Below are 14,745 nucleotides of genomic sequence, written 5' to 3'. Positions count from 1 at the left end.
TAATATACTGATTTAATCCCACAGTCCAATGTACATTTAATAACAATACCATTATTACTATATCTACATCAGATGTAATTTAAAATACTGATTTAATCCCACAGATCAATGTACATACAATAACAGTTTCGTTAATACTATATCGACATTAGATATGTAATATACATTTAATAACAATATCATTATTACTATATCTACATCAGATGACATTTAATATACTGATTTAATCCCACAGACCAATGTACATTAGATATGTAACATACAAATAACAATATCATTATTACTATATCTACATCAGATGAAATTTAATATACTGATTTAATCCCACAGACCAATGTACATTTAATAACAATATCATTATTACTATATCTTCTTTAGATATAATGTAATATACTGATCACTTGCCACAGATCAATGCACAGATTGTAACATTATCGTCATTACTATATCTACATTAGATATGTAATAAACACTTAATAACAGTATCGTTATTACTATATCTACATTAGATCTACTGCAATATACTGATTCCTTCCCACAGATCAATGTACATTGAATAACAGTATCATTTATACTATATCTACATTGGATATATTGTAATATACTGAGGCCTTCCCACAGATCAATGTAATTTTGGTAACAATATCATTGTTACTATATCTACATTAGATATAATATAATATATTTATCCCTTCCCACAGATCAATGTACATATGATAACAGCTTCGTTATTACTATATCTACATTAGATATAATGTAATATACTGATACCTTCCCATAGATCAATGCACAGATTGTAACATTATCGTCATTACTATATCTACATTAGATACGTAATATACACTTAATGACAGTATCGTTATTACTTTATCTACATTAGATATGTAATATACATTTAATGACAATATCATTATTACTATATGTACATTAGATATACAGTAAAACCTGTATAAATGCAACGAAAGAATGCTTGGATAAGTGCAACATCGCTATCCCCTCCACTTGGGGGGATCCCCCTAAGCCGAACCGAGCCGCTCGGCGAGGAAACCGTGTAATATGATCCGACCGTAATATCGATGTGACTAATACTAATGGAACGATAAAACTTTTTTATTTTCAACTTTTCTTAATTGAACTTCTACTAACGCATTTGTGAGATTTTTCTGATTAAAATGACACCAAACACGATATAGTTTGACTTATATTTATAAACAATAGTAATCGAATAAACAACATAGAATTGACACCACAACTGAACATAAATGATATCGGCTGAATACAAAAGATGTGTACGGAGTCAGAATCGGCATGTTGGCTGAATAGAAAACATGTGTACGGACACAGAATCGGCATGTCGGCTGAATAGAAAACATGTGTACAGACGCCGAATCGACACCTCGCTTGGATAAATGCAACATTAAATACCCAGAATCGACACCTCGCTTGGATAAATGCCACATTAACTGCCCAGAATCGACACCTTGCTTGGATAAATGCAACATTAAATGCCCAGAATCGCCACCGTGCTTGGATAAATGAAACCTTTGAAACCAGAGCCAACACCGCGACTGGTTTTGATGTCGATCTCTGTTGCTTTTTTGCCAACCTTTAACATCAATTTTAGCAAGTAATTATAATTGAAACTATATCGTGTTTGGTACCATTGTAATCAGAAAAATTTCACCAATGCGTTAGTAAAAGTTTCAATAAAAAAAAATCAAAAATAAAAAAGTTTTATACTTCAATTAGTATTAGTCACACCGATATGTTTCGGCTCTTTCCTTTGGTCATCGGACCTCTCTCTTTCCACCACTGTCTGTCTCTTTCTACGTTCACGCTTGGCTGGTCGTCGCGTGTAATCCGAGATTCGACACCTCGCTTGGATAAATGCAACCACTGGGTCCCAATGTTGGTTGCATTTATCCAGGTTTTACTGTAATGTAATATAATGATCCCTTCCCACCGATCAATGTACATATAATGGCAGTATCGTTATTACTATATCTACACTAGATATGTAATATACATTTAATAACAATATCATTATTACTATATCTATATCAGATGTTATGTAATATACTGATTTAATCCCACAGACCAATGTACATTTAATATCAATATCATTATTACTATATCTTCTTTAGATATAATGTAATATACTGATCGCTTCCCACAGATCAATGCACAGATTGTAACATTATCGTCATTACTATATCTAGATTAGATACGTAATAAACACTTCATAACAGTACCGTTATTACTATATCTACATTAGATCTACTGCAATATACTGATTCCTTCCCACAGATCAATGTAATTTTGGTAACAATATCATTATTACTATATCAACATTAGACATAATGTAATATACTGATTTAATCCCACAGATCAATGTACATATAATAACAGTATCGTTATTACTATATCTACATTAGATATGTAATATACATTTAATAACAATATCATTATTACTATATCTTAATTAGATATAATGTAATATACTGATCACTTCCCACAGATCAATGCACAGATTGTAACATTATCGTCATTACTATATCTACATTAGATACGTAATAAACACTTAATGACAGTGTCGTTATTACTATATCCACATTATATCTACCACAATATACTGATTTCTTCCCACATATCAATGTACATTGAATACCAGTATCATTTATACTATATCTACATTGGATATAATGTAATATACTGCTCTCTTCCCACAGATCAATGGAATTTTGGTAACAATATCATTATTACTATATAATGTAATATACTCATCCCTTCCCGCAGACCAATGTACATTTAATAACAATATCGTTATTACTATATCTACATTAGATATAATGTAATATAATGATCCCTTCCCACCGATCAATGTACATATAATGGCATTATCGTTATTACTATATCTACATTTGATATGTAATATACATTTAATAACAATATCATTATTACTATATCTACATCAGATGTAATGTAATATACTGATTTATTCCCATAGACCAATGTACATTTAATAACAATATCATTATTACTATATCTACATTGGATATAATGTAATGTAATGATCCCTTCCCACCGATCAATTTACATATAATGGCAGTATCGTTATTACTATATCTACATCAGATGAAATTTAACATACTGATTTAATCCCACAGACCAATGTACATTTAATAACAGTTTCGTTATTACTATATCTTTTTTTTTTTTTTTTTTTAACGAGGGGGAAAATGCTTTCTTATGCACGCGGGGTCTGGGTGTTATAGGACCCAGCAGTGTGGGACTCCCGGGATGTGCCCGGTATACCCACTAAAAACCCTCCCCGGTTTCGTCTCAGCCCAGTCGCGTGGCTACTTTCCCACCACTCCGGGATAGCCCAGTGGCATTACTTCGGAGGATGCTTTGCCACGCCCTCGTTACATCGTACTGCATGGGTTGGATTTATCCTCACGTGCATCCTTTTACTGTATGGCTTTTTTGCCTTTTGCTGTTTACAGCCTTTTCCTAATTGATGTTTCTTATTCTACTTCAGTCTTTCCGGCCTCTCATATTCTTCTCCTCCTTCGTCTTGTTCTTCTTCTTCTTCTTCTTGCTATCGTCCTACTTACCTTATTCTTGATTTTCTCCCTTTCCCACTTCTCCTTATCCAGGAGGGCGGCTACAAGGAATTCCATAACATGCGGCCTCTTTTCAGGCTCTTTCAGTATCTTAACAAGGTCCTCCATCACGAAAGTACCCACTACATCGGTCATTTTCTTTCTTTGGCGTTCCCACCTAGTGCAGTTCAGTAAAAAGTGTTCTGGATCGTCAGTAGCATCCTGGCAGAACCAACAAACATCGGTGTCCGCTTTACCTATCTCCTTAAGATAAGTACCAAAACACCCGTGCCCAGTAAGCACTTGTGTTAGATGGTAATTTAAGATCTTCGGTCCCCATTCCTGCCACTCATCGATCTTAGGGATCAGTCTATAAGTCCACCTTCCTTTGGTGGAAATAACCCACTCCTCCTGCCATTTCCGCATGGTGACCTCCCGTTCCTCATTTCTTATCTTCGTTTTTTCCCGGGCAGAGTTTTGCCCTTCGCCATCTGTTGCACTAGAACACGACTCTATCGTACGGAAAAGCCCACCCCTTTCCAATGCAACCATCGCCATGGGGGGGTTGCCTGTGATAACTCTAACTGCATCTGCTGAAACCGTGTGATACGCTCTCGCTAACCTGCACAGTGCTATTCGTTGCGTACTTCTTATGATGTACACGTTTAGTCTGTATGTAAGAGCCCTATCCCATATGGGAGTGGCATACAGGACCACGGACTCCATAACCCTATAGTACAGGTTTCTTGCCATAAAGCCTGGTCCATAGGTATTTGGCAATAATCGACCAAGTAAATTAGCATACCCGTAAGCTTTATCGCACGCGCGCCTTATCTGTTCTTTAAAAACTTGGTTGGACTCGAAAACCACGCCTAGATATTTAACCGCTTATTACTATATCTACATTAGATATAATGTAATATAATTATCCCTTCCCACCGATCAATGTATATATAATGGCAGTATCGTTATTACTATATCTACATTAGATCTGTAATATATATTTAATAACAATATCATTATTACTATATCTACATCAGATGAAATTTAACATACTGATTTATTTCCACAGACCAATGTACATTTAATAACAACATCATTATTACTATATCTTCATTGGATATAATGTAATATACTGATCCCTTCCCACAGATCAATGTAATTTTGGTAAAAATATGATTATTACTATATCTACATTAGATATAATTTAATATAGTGATAGCTTCCCACCCATCAATGTGCATATAATGGCAATATCGTTATTACTATATCTGCATTAGATCTCCTGCAATATACTGATCCCTTCCCACAGATATATGTACATTGAATAACAATATCATTATTACTATATCTACATTAGATATAATGTAATATACTGATCCCTTCCAACGGATAAATGTACATATAATAACAGTATCGTTATTACTATATCTACATCAGATATGTAATATATATTTAATAACAATATTATTATTACTATATCTACATCAGATGTAATGTAATATACTGATGTAATCCCACAGACGAATGTACATTGAATAACAATATCATTATTACTATATCTACATCAGATGATATTTAATACACGGATTTAATCCCACAGATCAATGTACATTTAATAACAGTATCATTATTACTATATCTACATCAGATGTAATGTAGTATACTGATTTATTCCCACAGACCAATGTACATTTAATAACAATGTCATTATTACTATGTCTTCATTAGATATAATGTAATATACTGATACCTTCCCACAGATCAATGTACATATAATAACAGTATCGTTATTACTATATCTACATTAGATATGTAATATACATTTAATAACAATACCATTATTACTATATCTACATCAGATGTAATTTAATATACTGATTTAATCCCACAGATCAATGTACATATAATAACAGTTTCGTTATTACTATATCTACATTAGATATGTAATATACATTTAATAACAATATCATTATTACTACATCTACATAAAATGAAATTTAATATACTGATTTAATCCCACAGACCAATCTACATTTAATAACAATACCATTATTACTATGTCTACATCAGATGTAATTTAATATACTGATTTAATCCCACAGATCAATGTACATATAATAACAGTTTCGTTATTACTATATCTACATTAGATACGTAATATACATTTAATAACAATATCATTGTTACTATATCTACATCAGATGAAGTTTAATATACTGATTTAATCCCACAGTCCAATGTACATTTAATAACAATACCATTATTACTATATCTACATCAGATGTAATTTAAAATACTGATTTAATCCCACAGATCAATGTACATACAATAACAGTTTCGTTATTACTATATCGACATTAGATATGTAATATACATTTAATAACAATATCATTATTACTATATCTACATCAGATGACATTTAATATACTGATTTAATCCCACAGACCAATGTACATTTAATAACAATACCATTATTACTATATCTACATCAGATGAAATTTAATATACTGATTTAATCCCACAGACCAATGTACATTTAATAACAATATCATTATTACTATATCTTCTTTAGATATAATGTAATATACTGATCACTTGCCACAGATCAATGCACAGATTGTAACATTATCGTCATTACTATATCTACATTAGATATGTAATAAACACTTAATAACAGTATCGTTATTACTATATCTACATTAGATCTACTGCAATATACTGATTCCTTCCCACAGATCAATGTACATTGAATAACAGTATCATTTATACTATATCTACATTGGATATATTGTAATATACTGATGCCTTCCCACAGATCAATGTAATTTTGGTAACAATATCATTGTTACTATATCTACATTAGATATAATATAATATATTTATCCCTTCCCACAGATCAATGTACATATGATAACAGCTTCGTTATTACTATATCTACATTAGATATAATGTAATATACTGATACCTTCCCATAGATCAATGCACAGATTGTAACATTATCGTCATTACTATATCTACATTAGATACGTAATATACACTTAATGACAGTATCGTTATTACTTTATCTACATTAGATATGTAATATACATTTAATAACAATATCATTATTACTATATCAACATTAGATATACAGTAAAACCTGGATAAATGCAACGAAAGAATGCTTGGATAAGTGCAACATCGCTATCCCCTCCACTTGGGGGGATCCCCCTAAGCCGAACCGAGCCGCTCGGCGAGGAAACCGTGTAATATGATCCGACCGTAATATCGATGTGACTAATACTAATGGAACGATAAAACTTTTTTATTTTCAACTTTTTCTTAATTAAACTTCTACTAACGCATTTGTGAGATTTTTCTGATTAAAATGACACCAAACACGATATAGTTTGAATTATATTTATAAACAATAGTAATCGAATAAACAACATAGAATTGACACCACAACTGAACATAAATGATATCGGCTGAATACAAAAGATGTGTACGGACTCAGAATCGGCATGTCGGCTGAATAGAAAACATGTGTACGGACACAGAATCGGCATGTCGGCTGAATACAAAACATGTGTACGGACACAGGGTCGGCATGTCGGCTGAATAGAAAACATGTGTACAGACGCAGAATCGACACCTCGCTTGGATAAATGCAACATTAAATACCCAGAATCGACACCTCGCTTGGATAAATGCAACATTAAATGCCCAGAATCGACACCTTGCTTGGATAAATGCAACATTAAATGCCCACAATCGCCACCGTGCTTGGATAAATGAAACCTTTGAAACCAGAGCCGACACCGCGACTGGTTTTGATGTCGATCTCTGTTGCTTTTTGCCAACCTTTAACATCAATTTTAGCAAGTAATTATAATTGAAACTATATCGTGTTTGGTACCATTGTAATCAGAAAAATTTCATCGATGCGTTAGTAAAAGTTTCAATAAAAAAAAGTCAAAAATAAAAAAGTTTTATACTTCAATTAGGATTAGTCACACCGATATGTTTCTGCTCTTTTCTTTGATCATCGGACCTCTCTCTTTCCACCACTGTCTGTCTCTTTCTACGTTCACGCTTGGCTGGACGTCGCGTGTAATCCGAGATTCGACACCTCGCTTGGATAAATGCAACCACTGGATCCCAATGTTGGTTGCATTTATCCAGGTTTTACTGTATATCTACATTAGAAATAATGTAATAAACTGAATACTTCATACAGATCAATGTACATTTAATAACAATATCGTTATTACTATATCTTCCTTAGATGCTATGTAATATCTTGATACCTTCCTACAGATCATAGAACATTTAATAAGAATATCATTATTACTGTATCTGCGTTACATATGTAATATACATTTAATAACAAAATCATTATTACTATATCTACCTTAGAAATAATATAATATACTGATTGCTTCGTACAGATCAATGTACATTTAATAACAATACAATTATTACTATATCTGCATTAGATATGTAATATACACTTAATAACAATATCATTATTACTATGTCTGCATTAGATCTACTGCAATATACTGATTCCTTCCCACAGATCAATGTAATTTTGGTAACAATATCATTATTACTATATCTACATTAGATATAACGTAATATACTGATTTAATCCCACAGATCAATGTACATATAATAACAGTATCGTTATTACTATATCTACATTAGATATGTAATATACATTTAATAACAATATCATTATTACTATATCTTAATTAGATATAATGTAATATACTGATCACTTCCCACAGATCAATGCACAGATTGTAACATTATCGTCATTACTATATCTACATTAGATACGTAATAAACACTTAATGACAGTGTCGTTATTACTATATCCACATTATATCTACTGCAATATACTGATTTCTTCCCACATATCAATGTACATTGAATAACAGTATCATTTATACTATATCTACATTGGATATAATGTAATATACTGATGCCTTTCCACAGATCAATGTAATTTTGGTAACAATATCATTACTACTATATCTACATTAGATATAATGTAATATACTGATCCCTTCCCACAGATCAATATACATATAATAACAGCTTCGTTATTACTATATCTACATTAGATATGTAATATACATTTAATAACAATATCATTATTACTATATCTAAATCAGATGAAATTTAATATACTGATTTAATCCCACAGACCAATGTACATTGAATAACAGTATCATTATTACTATATCTACAACAGATGTAATGTAATATACTGATTTAATCCCACAGATCAATGTACATATAATAACAGTTTCGTTATTACTATATCTACATTAGATACGTAATATACATTTAATAACAATATCATTGTTACTATATCTACATCAGATGAAGTTTAATATACTGATTTAATCCCACAGTCCAATGTACATTTAATAACCATACCATTATTACTATATCTACATCAGATGTAATTTAAAATACTGATTTAATCCCACAGATCAATGTACATACAATAACAGTTTCGTTAATACTATATCGACATTAGATATGTAATATACATTTAACAACAATATCATTATTACTATATCTACATCAGATGACATTTAATATACTGATTTAATCCCACAGACCAATGTACATTTAATAACAATACCATTATTACTATATCTACATCAGATGTAATGTAATATACTGATTTAATCCCACAGACCAATGTACACTTAATAACAATATCATTATTACTATATCTTCATTAGATATAATGTAATATACTGATCACTTCCCACAGATCAATGCACAGATTGTAACATTATCGTCAACACTATATGTACATTAGATACGTAATATACACTTAATGACAGTATCGTTATTACTTTATCTACATTAGATATGTAATATACATTTAATGACAATATCATTATTACTATATGTACATTAGATATACAGTAAAACCTGTATAAATGCAACGAAAGAATGCTTGGATAAGTGCAACATCGCTATCCCCTCCACTTGGGGGGATCCCCCTAAGCCGAACCGAGCCGCTCGGCGAGGAAACCGTGTAATATGATCCGACCGTAATATCGATGTGACTAATACTAATTGAACGATAAAACTTTTTTATTTTCAACTTTTTCTTAATTGAACTTCTACTAACGCATTTGTGAGATTTTTCTGATTAAAATGACACCAAACACGATATAGTTTGACTTATATTTATAAACAATAGTAATCGAATAAACAACATAGAATTGACACCACAACTGAACATAAATGATATCGGCTGAATACAAAAGATGTGTACGGAGTCAGAATCGGCATGTTGGCTGAATAGAAAACATGTGTACGGACACAGAATCGGCATGTCGGCTGAATACAAAACATGTGTACGGACACAGAGTCGGCATGTCGGCTGAATAGAAAACATGTGTACAGACGCAGAATCGACACCTCGCTTGGATAAATGCAACATTAAATACCCAGAATCGACACCTCGCTTGGATAAATGCAACATTAAATGCCCAGAATCGACACCTTGCTTGGATAAATGCAACATTAAATGCCCAGAATCGCCACCGTGCTTGGATAAATGAAACCTTTGAAACCAGAGCCAACACCGCGACTGGTTTTGATGTCGATCTCTGTTGCTTTTTGCCAACCTTTAACATCAATTTTAGCAAGTAATTATAATTGAAACTATATCGTGTTTGGTACCATTGTAATCAGAAAAATTTCACCAATGCGTTAGTAAAAGTTTCAATAAAAAAAAATCAAAAATAAAAAAGTTTTATACTTCAATTAGTATTAGTCACACCGATATGTTTCGGCTCTTTCCTTTGGTCATCGGACCTCTCTCTTTCCACCACTGTCTGTCTCTTTCTACGTTCACGCTTGGCTGGTCGTCGCGTGTAATCCGAGATTCGACACCTCGCTTGGATAAATGCAACCACTGGGTCCCAATGTTGGTTGCATTTATCCAGGTTTTACTGTAATGTAATATACTGATCCCTTCCCACAGATCAATGTACATATAATAACAGTATCGTTTTTACTATATCTACATTAGATATGTAATATACAATTAATAACAATATCATTATTACTATATCTACATCAGATGAAATTTAATATACTGATGTAACCGCACAGACCAATGTACATTTAATAACAATACCATTATTGCTATATCCACATTAGATATAATGTAATATAATGATCCCTTCCCACCGATCAATTTACATATAATGGCAGTATCGTTATTACTATATCTGCATTAGATATGTAATATACATTTAATAACAATATCATTATTAGTATATCTACATCAGATATTATGTAATACACTGATTTATTCCCACAGACCAATGTACATTTAATAACAATATCATTATTACTATATGTTCTTTAGATATAATGTAATATACTGATCACTTCCCACAGATCAATGCACAGATTGTAACATTATCGTCATTACGATATCTACATTAGACATGTAATAAACACTTAATGACAGTGTCGTTATTACTATATTCACATTATATCTAATACAATATACTGATTTCTTCCCACATATCAATGTACATTCAATAACAGTATCATTTATACTATATCTACATTGGATATAATGTAATATACTGATCCCTTCCCACAGATCAATGTAATTTTGGTAACAACATCATTATTACTATATCTACATCAGACGAAATTTAATATACTGATTTAATCCCACAGATCAATGTACTTTTAATAACAATAGCATTATTACTATCTCTACATTAGATAGAATGTAATAAAATGATCCCTTCCCACCGATCAATGTACATATAATGGCAGTATCGTTATTACTATATCTGCATTAGATCTCCTGCACTATACTGATTCCATCCCACAGATCAATGTACAGTGCATAACAGTATCATTTATACTATATCTACATTCGATATAATGTAATATACTGATGCCTTCCCACAGATCAATGTACATATAATTACAGTATCGTTAATACTATATCTACATTAGATATGTAATATACATTTAATAACAAGATCATTATTACTATATGTACATCAGATGAAATTTAATATACGGATTTAATCCCACAGACCAATGTCCATTTAATAACAATACCATTATTACTATATCTACATCAGATGTAATTTAATATACTGATTTAATCCCACAGATCAATTTACATATAATAACAGTTTCGTTATTACTATATCTACATTAGATATGTAATATACATTTAATAACAATATCGTTATTACTATATCTACATCAGATGAAATTTAATATACTGATTTAATCCCACAGAACAATGTACATTTAATAACAGTACCATTATTACTATATCTACATCAGATGTAATTTAATATATTGATTTAATCACACAGACCAATGTACATTGAGTAACACTATGATTATTACTATATCTACATCAGATGTAATGTAATATACTGATTTAATCCCACAGACCAATGTACATTTAATAACAATACCATTATTAATATATCTACATCAGATGTAATTTAATATACTGATTTAATCCCACAGATCAATGTACATATAATAACAGTTTCGTTATTACTATATCTACATTAGATATAATGTAATATACTGATACCTTCCCACAGATCAATGCAAGATTGCAACATTATCGTCATTACTATATCTACATTAGATACGTAATAAACACTTCATAACAGTATCGTTATTACTATATCTACACTAGATCTACTGCAATATACTGATTCCTTCCCACAGATCAATGTACATTGAATACCAGTATCATTTATACTATATCTACATTGGATATAATGTAATATACTGCCCCCTTCCCCCAGATCAATGTAATTTTGGTAAGAATATCATTATTTCTATATCTACATCAGATGTAATGTAATATACTGATTTATTCCCACAGACCAATGTACATTTAATAACAATATCACTATTACTATATCTACATTAGATATAATGTAATATACTGATCCCTTCCCACAGAACAATGTACATATAATAATAGTTTCGTTATTACTATATCGACATTAGATATAATGTAATATACTGATACCTTCGCACAGATCAATGTACATATAGTATGTGACCCGTTCGGGGGTTCACTCTATACGATTCTACAATTCTATATTACAAACGTTGGGCGCCAAATTTGTGACCCTTTCGGGGGTTCACTCTATACGATTCTACAATTCTATATTACAAACGTTGGGCGCCAGCCACTCGCGGTGGCAATCGAAAATTGGAAAAAGGGACAGAATGGGGGTCGTTACAGAGGATGGGACTCGTGGCACTTACGTCCTTACAATTTCGCGGGGGAGTACGCGAGGAGGATAAGCGTGGGAGGGGAGATCTCAGGTCTGGACGATTCGCTGGAAGTTCGTATACGTTACGCATAGGAGGATTTTGTGGACGGGAGTAACAGGGGCTGGACAAAAGGGTTCGCAGAAAAAAATATAACGACGGATAACCGGCGCGATACGCGGACACACAAGCTCGCAATCGAAGATCGCCGTTGCCGAAACACACAAACTTCTACAATAATATCGGAAGGGCTTACTTGAAACTCCACACACAATCGCACTCTCCGAAAATCTCTCTCTAATCGCTAGTCTCTCTATATCTTTTTGTAATGATAGCCTAGGGCTCAATGACAGCTCGTCGTCGCTGCCGCGACGACGGGTCTGTCGCGGAATGATTTTTGGGGAGGGGATGGGGAATAGGAAGGGGGCCTTTTCTGGCAACGGAATAGATTGGTTATCGATTATCGATCTGCCGGTGTTCGGGTTCGATGGGGCTGGCGGATCTCCGGCCGTAGCGGGTGGACTGAGGTCTTCGGGCTCGGCGACAGATGGCTCCAGGTGGACGTTTGTCTCAGCTGCTGGGCCGCTTCGTCTCTTTTTCCGAAGTCCCGCGTTGCTTTTCCTCTCCTGGAGGGTGGGAGGTCTGTCGCCGGCCTCGTAGCTCCTTCTTGCGGGTGATCCCTGTTGTCTCTTGTCCGTCGCCTCCATCGGCCCGACACCGGCGGGCGGGGAGAAGGGGTGAGGTGTTAGAAGGGTTGAGGGTCATTTCTAGGTGGGATTTGAGGTGGGAGAAGCGCAGCGATTGTAACGGGGGGGGGGGGGGGGGGGGGCACAGGTGTCACCACGTTACAACACCCCCCCGCCTTGACCGGAAACGGGAGATACAACGGGTAGGGATAAGGACTTAGGTGAACAATAATTTTGAGAACAGAGATCCAAAATCGGCGGGTTGTCGCGGACACTCATCCTTCCATGCTGCGCTCTCATTCAGGGGGCTCGCGGACATGAGCGACCCTCCTGTTGACGTCTCATGTTGTATGAGTTTTAAATGGGTGGACCTGTAATGTAAACGGGTTAGTATCTGGCCGAAATCATGAGGGAAAAAGGGGGAGAATCTAAATATTGGGTGGAGAAATTATTACTTAATTTTACCTGCCTTGGGTTTTGTGGTTCGTTGTGTCAAAGTTTTCGTTTTCCGAGATTTGAGCGCTAAATTTTTGTTTCATTATTGTCGATATCTAGGAAAATTCTAGGTCGTGGAATAGGTAAGGACATGAGGGGAGGTATGGAGGGTTGGTCTGTTTTTATTACGTTTATCGTAGGGTTTAGGGGGTGTTTTCGGGGTCGTCCTCGTCCTCGACGAGGGGGTGGGGTAGGAGCTTGTTGGGAGGGTATGATTTGCGTAGGGTTTGGGAGTATTTGGACTTTTCGGGGTCTCCCTCGTCCACGGCGAGGGGGTGGAGTAGGGATGGATGTCGGAATTATGATTTGAGTATTGTGTGGAGGTATCGGAGTTTTCCTCGGTCTCCCTCGCCCTCGGCGTGGGAGTGGAACTGGAGTGGGTGGTGTGTTTATTATCGGTGGAGTGTTTTGGGGTGCTTGGATTTTTCGGGGTCTCCCTCGTCCTCGGCGAGGCGCTGGAGTAGGGGTAGGCGAGGAAGGGGGCGTTTGCGTGGGAGTGTGTTGTGGTATTTGTTGGGTGGAAATATCATGGGTTTGTGAAGAAGGTCCTGGCTGAGAAATATTGGTAATATCTTGACTTAAGGAAGGGTTTTCGGAAATTGAATCATCGAAATTTGGAGGGGGTCTGAAGGGTTTAAGGTCTTTAATGT

At 34.1% G+C, this 14,745-nt stretch overlaps 1 protein-coding gene across 1 annotated transcript; it reads right to left on the bottom strand.

Moving 5' to 3' along the window:
• Positions 1-3,617: 3,617 nt before the first annotated feature.
• Positions 3,618-4,331, bottom strand: LOC123988900 (the record flags this gene model as incomplete). Its single annotated transcript, XM_046289658.1, has 1 exon — positions 3,618-4,331. A coding segment is annotated over exon 1 (714 nt), but the record flags the coding sequence as incomplete, so codon positions are not given.
• Positions 4,332-14,745: the final 10,414 nt, after the last annotated feature.

Source organism: Osmia bicornis, unplaced genomic scaffold, assembly GCF_907164935.1.
Source record: "Osmia bicornis bicornis unplaced genomic scaffold, iOsmBic2.1, whole genome shotgun sequence".
Lineage (NCBI taxonomy): Eukaryota > Metazoa > Arthropoda > Insecta > Hymenoptera > Megachilidae > Osmia > Osmia bicornis.
Note: the sequence above shows the minus strand (reverse complement) of the source record. Positions and strands in the feature narration are given on the sequence as shown.